The sequence below is a fragment of the Notothenia coriiceps genome, unplaced genomic scaffold (genome assembly GCF_000735185.1).
Source record: "Notothenia coriiceps isolate Sejong01 unplaced genomic scaffold, NC01 NC01_scaffold00022942, whole genome shotgun sequence".
In the NCBI taxonomy this organism is placed as follows: Eukaryota; Metazoa; Chordata; class Actinopteri; order Perciformes; family Nototheniidae; genus Notothenia; species Notothenia coriiceps.
In genome coordinates this window covers 1-12,110 of record NW_011355643.1, presented here as the reverse complement: position 1 = coordinate 12,110, position 12,110 = coordinate 1, and the positions used below count along the sequence as shown (strand labels likewise).

The following is a 12,110-nucleotide window of genomic DNA, read 5'->3' as shown; positions in this document are numbered from 1 at the left end:
GGTCGCTGAAATGGGGAATTGAAATTAAGGGCCAAAAGTTGTATTTACAAGTATTTAAAGTAAGCATAGGATACCAAACCAACTGAGACCCGTCTGACCCACCGCATCTACGCACTGTACAACAAACACACCTACACACTGTACCACGCACACACCTACACACTGTACCACACACACCTACAGCTCCTAAAGCATAATCAGGCTACAGCCGTTGTGTATTTTATTATGTGAAGCACTAAACGGTCTTAGAAAGATATTGACTCTTTGTTTGTAGATATCTACTAAACTAAAACAAATAGGCCTAAAGAGAGTACGCCTGATATACTGAGTGATATATATTTTAAACACTGCTCTGCTTCCTGCACGGACCTCACAGCTGTTCTCACTGTAAACATCGCGTCGCGATGAAAGCAGTTACTAAAACAATATCAAGGGGATGCATGAAGAGCTGTCATTGGCTGAGATAAGTCCGGCCGTGCGTCACGCCTCCACCGTTCCCGGAAATGCATCCGTGGAGGAGCCGTGGAGGACCCATCAGTGTCTCCTCGGTTATAGCTCCTCCAGAGAGCCTCCTCGACGCTCGATGCTCGGTCCTCGAAGTGCATTTTGAGAAATTAGATGTCCTTCAACATGGCGCGCTGAAATTAATTTCCGGGTCACTACCGGAGGACGAGGAGTCGAGGAGTCGAGGAGGGGGATTTGATGAAATGAGAAAGGGCCAGTATGTGTAAAGAAGCAGGAAATAAAACAAGAAACTCACCTGCAAGAGAAAAAACATTTGAGCTCCATACTGTTTCAGAAAAAATCCTTGATGTGGTTGGAAAATGATGGCATATAATCACAGCAGAATTCTAAGTATCTGAGCAGGCATTAGCTCCCCCTCCCAAAATCAGCGTTTCTCTAGCAGGGCTGGAATAGAGGGGTATGATGGATGTCTAAGATGCATGATCTGTTTGGTATTTTGAGCAAAACACATCATAGAAATGTTTTTTATATATTTTTATATATCTGAGACCTATAATATATGGCGAAAAAAATAGGATAATAAGAGACCTTTAAGGCATAAATTGTAAAATGTTAAATAAGCACTCTAACTTACATGATCTGCATTTCTTGGTCACAATAGGTTTTTTCCGTGAATGATGCGTCGCGTTAATTGTTGTGGACGCAAGGAATTGTGGGACAGCATTTTCTCCTGTCCTTTCCTAAAGGATCATGGCTGATACTTATTGGTCATTTCAGGGAAATTGACTTTCCAACCGTCTTTTCTGTTCCAGGTGAGCTGTCCTCTGAAGTCAGGACTGGAGGCTTTAGGACTACACTTGTATGCTAACTAAATAACATCACATTTATTTTCAATCAGACACTGGTGGAGCACCCCGTAATCTCTGCAGCCAAGGCCAGTATAATAATATTCATTGTTACCAATAAATGAAGGGAGGTTCCACATGTGTGTGTTCCAGGTTGCACATAGGTAAAGGCGTGCAGCTGGAGTGCCGTGGGGAGGGCGATGTGTGGATGCGCTGCATGAGCGACCACGCTGTGTTCGTACAGAGCTACTACCTGGACAGAGAGGCCGGCCGGGCCCCAGGGGACGCTGTGCACAAGATCTACCCCGGGGCCTACATCAAGGTCCGCACACACTCACACACAGTAGCATGCAATTATCAGAATCATAATACTTTATTTATCCTGGGGAAATTGGGTTTTGCGAGACTTGCTCCATTTGAGAAGGAAAAAATAAAATTATAAAAATGAAAAAAATATTAATAAAAACATAATCAAGTAAAAGTATGATGTCCAGTTAAAGATAAAATGAAATAGAATATCATTGTTTTATATGGGAAGTTAAAGTAAAAATGCACACGTTGCACTACAATAAATAACATGCATATTACAATACATACAGTGGTGTATCAGTATTAATAAGGTATTTATATAGCATTGAACTATAAGCATTGATTTCATAGGTTGCGAGACACAAACAAATAAGTCACATTCATTTGAAGTTAGTCATTGTTATTGGCTATATGAACAGTTGGAGTGTGATTAAAGAATGAAAGTTGTAATGTGCTCTGTGTCTCTCAGGTGTTTGACCTGCGGCAGTGCCACAGACAGATGCAGCAGCAGGCAGCGACTGCGCAGGCTGCAGCGGCTGCGCAGGCTGCTGCTGTGGCAGGAAACATCCCCGGGCCAGGCAGCGTTGGAGGCATCGCACCTGCAGTTAGTGAGTACAATCAGAAACATGCTAAATGTACAATGAAGAGTTTAAGGCTCAAGGTAGGAACTAATATATATATATATACAATTCCCCTTCGGTGGACAGATAACAAGTATATGAAATGGTGACGTGTTAGTAGTTGAGCCCACTCATGCAGCTTTGAGCAGTGTTGGGATACTGAAGATTACATTGTGTTTGTACTCTTTATTTCAAGTCTGCTGTACATGTTTTAGGATTTTGGGGATTTCTATATATACTATATGCTGCTGCTACATTATAATACATTTATTTAACAGGGACAGTGCACATCGATAGACGTTGCGGTCAATGCACCAGAGTTAGTCAAGTGGCGGTTTTTCCTCTTTAGGAGTGGACAGATGTTACTTGCATGCTTTATTCCAGCTTATTTATTAAGAATCGAAAATGTTTTCGCGGCCCACATTCAACCATAAAAAATACGGAGCCTAAATAAAGTTCTGATTCAATTCAGAACATGTGACACCTTGTTAATCCAGTAGAACAGACCGCTGTCAAGGACTATAATGACCGTTGCTAAGCAGGATCAAGAAAGAGAAAGGAAAAGAGGTTCAAATTAAAAATAATCTTAATAATGAAAATGTTTCCACACAAATCATAATATTTTGCTAATTATTTGGCGTCAAATATTGAATTTACATTTACATCCTTTAATATTTTATTTGGGCTTTTAGATTAAGACCGCACATTCATAAATAGTTCATAAATACAACTATTCTTCTGGCTAAAACACATCTTTTTAAAAGTCAATCAAGGAGTAATCTTAATTTAAGTTGTTTAAAGAGTAGATTAAAAATATCTTTTCTTTTGGAAAAAAATATTGCCACAAAAAATCAAAGGGTGGCTCATCACACCATGAAATGTGAAATAATGATCTCTAACGAAGAGTGGGATTAAAGGAACAATAAATATGCTTCCCATGTTGTGTTTTGGTGGTTTTTGGTTGTATAACCTTTGTTTGTGAAATGTTGAAGTGATCCTACTGATTGTATCTTTATTTCTTCTGTTTTTGTTTTGTTTTTATCTGAGATGGGAATGTCATCTCCTATATGTTATTGTTATGTTTATGTTTGTGTCTTTTGCCTGTACAAAAAATAAATAATAATAATAAAAATAATAATTTGGCGACCGACTTGCCCTGCCTTCACGGCCCACAGGTTGGGAACCGCTGCTTTATTCACTTGCAATCTTCATCTTTTGTTTTCCTTACTAGCCTTTTCATTTCAGTATTGTAGGACTTCCATTCCAATTTACAGCATCATCGGTTTTTTTTCTCGCAAAATGGCTTGTTTTTTGCATGGTCCCAAAGAAGCTCTATGTGTTTAGTGAGTGTAAAAGCAGTGATACCACAGGCTGAGCGAAAGGTACAGCATAAGTCATGTAAGCCTCCTTCTAAAGCCCATGAGTACAGAAAGGCTCCCTGACGTGATGTGTCCCCCTCCTCTCACAGGTCTGTCTGCAGCCGCGGGGATCGGGGTGGACGACCTGAGGCGTCTGTGTATCCTGCGGCTCAGCTTCGTAAAGGGTTGGGGGCCCGACTACCCCCGGCAGAGCATCAAACACACCCCCTGCTGGGTGGAGGTCCACCTGCACCGCGCTCTGCAGCTGCTGGACGAGGTGCTGCACACTATGCCATTGGCAGACCCAGGGCCTGCTAACTGAGGACCAACATGTTCAATCTGAACTGTATGAATGTGCACACACACTCACACACATACACACACACACACACTCACACACATACACACACACACACACACACACACACACACACACCTGTTGCCAAATATGCTATTAAATTGATACACGAAGCAAATCAATGAGAAATACAGGAAACATCGAGGACCAATAACATTATGCTTTTAACAATCAANGATACGATATTGCAATAAAAGGTGAGTTTTACACTAACCTTTACAACCATAGAAGATCAAATACTGCACATGTTAATCAACTGGTTTGATAGAGCTTTTTTCAGTCTATGCATTCGCTCACATTGAACTTTACAACACAAGTCAACATTCACACACACACACACACACACACACACACACACACACACACACACACACACACACACACACTACTACTACCTACGTACGTACGTACGTACGTACGACGTACGTACTACGTACTACTACTACTACTACTATATACGACACACACACACACACACACACACACACACACACACACACACACACACACACACACACACACACACACACACACACACCTGTTGCCAAATATGCTATTAAATTGATACACGAAGCAAATCAATGAGAAATACAGGAAACATCGAGGACCAATAACATTATGCTTTTAACAATCAATGCACACACGCAGACACACTGCAACCAAACTGTCTGCAGCCACACACACACATGTTTCTAATGCTTTGCTCTGCAATCTAAAGTCAAACACAAGGGAGGAAAGATTCTGACCAACCGTGTCTGCTCTGAAGACATTTGTATGCACTGCAGAAATCCAGTTTCCCTATATGCAATTGGGATTTCTTAAAATTGTAGCAGTGTTCTGCAAATTAATTCATGACAAAACACAGATATGTCAAAAGTAATGGAGTTAATTCAAAGTGAATACACACAGTGTTACAAGTGTGTTTGGGTGGCAGATGGATGGATAAAGGAGCCCAGTGTTTATGTCATCTCTGTGCTCGTACTGTATGTCCATCTCAACTCAAACTGTTAGCATCAATAGCTGGTTAGCCCTCTTATTACGCTCAGCTCAAGCTATATTATTTTTGTACCAAAAGACTAAAAAGCCAAAAACATTTAGCTTTAAGTAGTGTTGTTGTTCTTTGTAATGAAACAGTGCTACCCTGTATGTAACCAAAAGCCAAAATACCTCATAACTACAGTGTAAAGTCACGATTACGTTCTCCGCCTGAAGCGCACACACTGATCTTCACTGGCTGACTGAAGTGGGTGAGAGCAGCCCTCTGTTAGCATTCTTGCTCCAACACTCCCTTAGTTTGCGTTCCTTTAGCTTTAAGATGTAGCGTGCTGTGCTGTGCTGAACTTGATGATTGGACCGATGAGCAGAATGACTGAATAGCTCCGGAGACAGAAACCTGAGTGCCTCTCTGTTCTCATCTCTGACAGTGTGCTCACTCTATTTCAATCGGAGCCCTGTTTTTTATATGTGGCCCAACCAAAGCAGACTATCATGCTAATATCAGGCTCAAGTGATCCTGCTTTTAATCATGCAGCTAATAGAGTGGTGCACTGGTGACGTATTTTTGTAGGCTGACCCCGGAAGATAGCATCGCTATCGCTGGGGGCCCCTTCTGGTCCGGGGCCCCAAGCAGTTGCCTGCCTTGCCTGTTGGCGCCCCTGCATACAAGCTTCAGATATTTACACGTGGGCTATTTACTGACATAAAAAACATTCAAATCTCCTTAGCTTGTGGTAACCACTGACCTTATTTCAGGGTTTCAACCACAAACACGTTCAAAAAACTGTTGATTCCAAGACGAGGGAACCGGAGGTGCTAAAATGCTGACTAATTTCAGGGTTTCAGGACTCATTCCTGCACCGCTCTGTTCGGTTATTTGGAAGCAAAGGATGGATTTGTTGATCCCTAATTAAGTTATCTTAAAAAAATGACGCGCTCTTCTTTTATAATAAAAGTCAAATAAGTACAGAGTTGAACCATATGCAGCATTTAGATGATTGGCTGTGTGCTGATCATGTGATCGTGGTTACATGAGGTTGATGTGTAGGGAACAGTTCAAGTTAGTCCTTCACAATGTTTCTCTCCCGTGAATGGCTGAACGCTGTGTCACTGTAAATGTTGCGGCCGGAAGGAATTGTGGGACAGCATTATCTCCAGTCTTTCATAAAGGATGGCTCAGATAATAAAGGAAGCATTGAAGCTCTTTTCCCCTCATCTAATCAAACAGCTCTTATCATGACTGACACTGAGGTACTTCCGGGTCATTTCCCTCCGTTAGGAACCTTCCTAAGAAAAAAAGAGTATTCGACCACAATCTAAGTCTCATTTTATTTTATGGGTGTCATTTTCTTCTACATGTGTTTAGTCGTGTGGACCCAATGAAAGGGTACAATGTAACCAGTTTCAAATGGTACCATCTACTACAGGGAGTTTAGATCCAACAGTGGGTAATGTTCTGACGGCTAGTTCTGTGGAGTGCTGAGAGGAGAGGTCATGTGATTCAGCTGCTTATCAAACATCAGCCATATGCATATTTGTGATTTGTGCCTTTTGTTCTCAGCCGTAGATGCACCAACACTGGACCCTCACACACACACACACACACACACACACACACACACACACACACACACACACACACACACACACACACACACAGGTTTCTCTCTCCACACATGAAGGTTCATGTTGCACATTGTGATTTCAGATGTTTCAGTCTTTGGGTGTTATTCTGTGGTTCCCTCAGGTATCTGTGTAGTTCAATGAAGATATCACAATGTGTCCAACTTTCTTCTAGAGATAGTATTAAGAGAGCACTCATCTTACCTGAGTAGTATTATTTATTGCCTTCTGTGAGTGTAAAACATGAATGAGTACGTGTTGCACTATTTTAATCTTAGCATGGACAACTCAAATAGATGTCATATTTATCTCTGCTCTGCTGCCCATGTTCAGGGAGGTAATAGCAGGCTTTCTCAGATAATAAGCAAACCCTTCATCAACATCATCATCATCATCATCATCAGAGGATTATCCCCATCACACACACATCACCTCCAACACATGTCCACGAGTGCTTTGCATTCAGCACCTGTAACTGCATATCTGTGGATGTACATGTCCAGAGAACTAAACCCAGCTTCAACTGTTTTTTGCTTCACTTCATTTAGTGGGTTTATCATTTAAAAAATGTCAAATGATGCTTTATTTTATACTTCTCAGAGGGAAATAGCTTGTCTGTAGACCAGGGGTGGGGAACCGGCCCGTATACGGACCGCAAGACCATTTGGTACGGCCCTCGAGGTAATTTATAAACACACATAAAAAATAAAAAATGTAAAGAAATCTAGACCGCAAAATAATTAAACAAGCGAGTGCCTGTTTTTCCTGGCCAAGGTCAGGGTCCTTGAACACAACACGAGCCTCACGTGTCATCACGTGGTATATGTCTCGTCTGACAGGGGTGTAGTTCTAACGGAGAGCACCAGAACGCGGCTCCGGACCGGGACTTCACAAATTGCAGTACCCATAAGGAGCTGCAGCTACATGCTGCAGTTTCTGCGTGGCTGTGTCTTTAGTTGAAAGCCCAGTGGCGATCTGTTCATCTGTCATACTGATCATACAGTCAATAACTTTGTTGTTATTAGCATCTGGTTAGCTAGCTATAAGAAGCTTTTTCTACAACCAGTGAGGTAGAGGCACATCTTTATATGACCATTATAGTTATACAAAATTAAAGTTAAAAATAAGTTGTTATTAATAAACAAGAATACAGTTTAAAAGGGGAGTGATTTGTAAAATATCCATAAAGAAAAATAAAATCTGTGTACAGTTCTGTTTCAAATGGGTGTTGAGAGATGTATCCACAGATCTCTTCATGCTGCTCTCAAAGTGCACCAGATTGATGCTTTTAACTTCAATATTTAAAAAAAAAAATCTTGTGTCCATATCTTTCTGTTTTGCTGGTCATGCCACACCGTGCACGCGAATGCATGCGCGAGTCATGATAAAATATCTGGATTAAGAGGTTGCTTTTTCTTTGCACAGCATGAAAGAAAGGCCAAATGAATGGGCTGTTCATTCTTTTAGTATTTTTAAGCAGAGGTCAATCGTTAGTACGGCCCTCGGAGGATGTTGAACAACTTGAAATGGCCTTTGAGAGAAAAAAGGGTTCCCCACCCCTGATGCAGACAAATAAACATTTGTGCATGTTCATCTGAACTGCTGAATTAAATTCATTGGAAGTCGACCACCAAGATACTCTATCTTCCTCGCAGTGACGACCATATGACCAGAATTAAAATCATTTACCTTTTGGTTTTTAGCACTTTTACTTAGGTAAAAGTGCTAAAACCAAAGTGTAAATACTCTTGTTACAAGTAAAAGTATTGAATACATTTATTTATTTAAAGGTGGGGTTGGTAATTTTGGAGAAACCAGCTCGAGTGCGCTAGAATTTGAAAATACACAGCCAGAAAAAATCTACCACTTCCTTACAGAGCCCCTCCTCCAACACACACGAACGCACACATGACCAATGAGGGCACGAGATAAGTTTGTGCACAGATGGAAGGCTGACAGGCAGGTAGGCCATCCAGTTACTTTAGCCGGGCCGGCTAAAATGATTGGTCGTGCTTTTTACAGTACTACGGCTTCCACTGATGGGTTTTTTTGTCAAAGCACTTCAGATATTCATTGCTATCGGGATGTTAAGAGCATTCCATGGAATATAACAAGTGTATCTCGAGCCGGTTTCTCAAACTTACATACCCCACCTTAAGAGAAAGTCAAATCAGCAAAACATTATTTAACGTACTAGTACCAATTGCAGAACAATCTAAAATAAGGAAAAAGAAACATCCAACATAATCAGAATGATTCGAAAATACATTTGAAAATGCCTTTATAGATGCCAATAAGTCATCTCTCAGTTGTACACTTGATTTATCGACATTGAACAAATTGTTTAATTCATTACAAAATCACATTTTTGAACTCTTACAAAAATCTTAATTAAGTTAAAAGTTAAAGTTACATATTAAGATAAGTGACAACATATTTAAGTCAAACATCTTTATTTATATCCATTGTGTAATTGGTTGAGAACAAAATGACCCAAAAATAGTGAAAGGACACCAAACTCATTAACCCATTGAGGGCTGGATTCAAAATCACACCAAAAATCTAAATGATCAAACTCATTAAGTCCAACGTACCCTGAGTGTGCGCTTGTGTACTAAGTGACATTCCATCGCTGCAGATGACATCATTCCCTCCAAGAAACATCTCAGAAATGTTTACTTAGTAAATATGACATCCCTGTTTTTCCAGACCCAAGGCCTCTTACTTCAAGGGTTCTCACTTTGAAACCAAAAGCTTTAATGTGTAGTCTGACGTTTGCTTCTATGGAGTCCACTGTGTCAGAGCCATGCCCCCCATGAGTACGATGTGTGTCCTGTCTGTAGGAACAGGATCCTGCTGTAGACTCATGCTGCATCATGACAGAGATGAAATGATCTGTGTACACTAAGAAGACACTTGGCATAATATAGTCCTTTGTGTTCACGACAATTCATTCCTCCTCTGCTGTGATTGGACGGTTCAGTGGCAGTGTGATACTCTACCCATGTGTTACTCGGATTTTTAAACTACAACTATCCAAACTCTTCATTTCCTCTTCCGCTACTCATGGCCTTCATCAGTGGATATAATAATAATAATAATAATAATAATACTACTCAGAAGTCTGTGAGCAAACCCCATCTACGGATGAAGACTGAGAGTGGTTTGAAAACTCTAAATGATCTGGTTACTGTGCTAGAGTTTTGCTTTCAACTGAATATGTGTAAAACCTAGAACTCAAAAAGACACTCAGAAAAGGTTTAGGTTAAATATTAAAATATAGAATTCATTTAATTTTTAAATCCAACAATACACATTTGTTATAAAAGCTCTGGATGAAAGTGATCTCCACCTATTCCAAAACCACTGCACTCCATCCTCATTAATGTTCAGTATCCAGATCCTGAGAGACACACACATCCCATTCATTACACATGTAACACACACCATGCTGACACACTACAAACACTATATGTACTAAATCATTTGATTTGGCTTCCTGAAATATATGGTTCTTTGATTTTGTAGTTTTATTGTAAAGATGTGCTGCTCTTGTAATGTTATAACTGTATATTAAAAGAGATAAACATATTGTACTGTCATATTTATACACATGTTAATGATGAAATACTGTTTCACTGGGAGGGGGAGGATGAAGTACACATAATATCATTCACACAGTTTCAGTTTCTTATTTGACAAGAACACACTGAGGACCTCACACTGATCACTTACTATGATACTAATATGTGTTAGAACTATTAGATATTCATGGAAGCAGATACAGGAAGCTGCAGGTGTCTTACTGTTATAGCTGCCATGAGTTATCACATACCCAAAACATGAAGTGGATCTTATGCAATATCATAATATATTGACCATAATTGTACTATACAATCCAACCTCCAGTGTATCTGATTGAAAGCATCACAACTTGGGTCAAATGACATGATGTGTCCTATAAAGTAAGAGAAAGGAACATGTGTGACGTCACTCACTTAGATGATACATTTGATGACGCAGCAGTTGACATTCAGGGATATAGTATATTTAGAAAAGACAGGAATGCACATGGAGGTGGGGTGGCAGTGTATATTCAAAAGCAAATACCAGCTAAAGTGAGATACGATTTAATGTCTCCTGATATTGAAGTACTTTGGTTGCAAATTCATTTACCACACTTAAGACCTTTGTCGGTGGGATGCTGTTACAGACCTCCTAATGCTAACCTTGCTTATTTAGAAACAGTATGTCAAATGTTAGATAAAGTTTGTGATCTTGATAGAGAGATTTATTTTACAGGTGATTTAAACATAGACTGGAATATGTCGCACTGTGCCCTAAAAAATAAGTTGCTGACAATTACTAACACATGTAACTTAGTACAAATGGTGACTAAACCTACTAGGATAATCAGAAAGAAAGATGGATCAAATAGTGCAACTTGTATTGATCATATATTTACTAATTTCAGCCATTTATGTTCACAAGCAATTTCAATCCCGGTAGGGTGCACTGATCATAATCTAATCATCATTGTGAGAAAGACAAAGGTGCCAAAACCAGGACCAAAAGTAATAGTTAGAAGATCAATGAAATATTTTTGTGAAGAGTCATTTATAAAGGATGTTCAAAAGATATGTTGGAAACAAGTTCTTGAGAAACCAAACCCAGATGATGCTCTTGATGGCTTTAATTTTTTATTCAAGCAAGTGATTGATAAACATGCACCACTTAGAAAGCAGACTGTAAGGAACCTTAGAACGCCCTGGTTAGATGATGAGCTAAGAGAACTAATGAAACAAAGAGATGATGCAAAACTTGTAGCTATCTCATCAAGTTATGAGTCAGACGGGCACATTTATAGAAAATTGAGAAATTATGTTACAGCATTAAATAAAAAGAAAAAACGAGTGTATTATGGAAATAAAATTAAAGCTATTAATGATGATAAGAAGAAGCTGTGGGATTTAGTCAATGGCATGATGGGCCGTAAGCCCAAATCCACCTCAACATATCTTGAAGTGGAAGGGAAATTTTGACTAAACCGGTACAAATTGCTAATTATTTAAATGATTATTTTCTTGATAAAGTGGATACTTTGAGGAGAGATATGAAGCAACCTATTAACAGGAACTCCACTTTTCTAATAAATGATTTAATCATGGAAAATAAGAATTGTAAATTTAAAATAGAGAAAGTGTCAATTGCAGATGTTGAATGTCTACTAGGTAAATGTAATGATAAACCACCGATGGTAAATTTCTTAGATATGTTGCTAATTTGGTTGCGGAGCCTATCTGCCATATCATCAATGTAAGTATTGAAAAGTGTATTTGCCCACAGGCATGGAAAATAGCAAAAATTATTCCACTTGCAAAAAATCCAGCTGGATCATTTTCTGGAACAAATAGTAGTCGCCCGATAAGTTTATTACCAGCGTTAGGAAAGATAATGGAGAGAATAATGTTTAATCAAATACAGAAATACTTTGAAGGTAACAATCTTAATACTGCTTATCAACATGCCTACAGAC

The 12,110-nt window shown here is 39.4% G+C and overlaps 1 protein-coding gene across 1 annotated transcript; it reads left to right on the top strand.

Moving 5' to 3' along the window:
* Positions 1-1,463: 1,463 nt before the first annotated feature.
* On the top strand, positions 1,464-3,981 carry LOC104954188 (mothers against decapentaplegic homolog 4-like; the record flags this gene model as incomplete). The annotated part of the gene is made up of 3 exons (XM_010781265.1): positions 1,464-1,632; positions 2,089-2,227; positions 3,708-3,981. Coding segments are annotated over 3 exons (520 nt in total), but the record flags the coding sequence as incomplete, so codon positions are not given.
* Between the last annotated feature and the right edge of the window lie 8,129 nt (positions 3,982-12,110).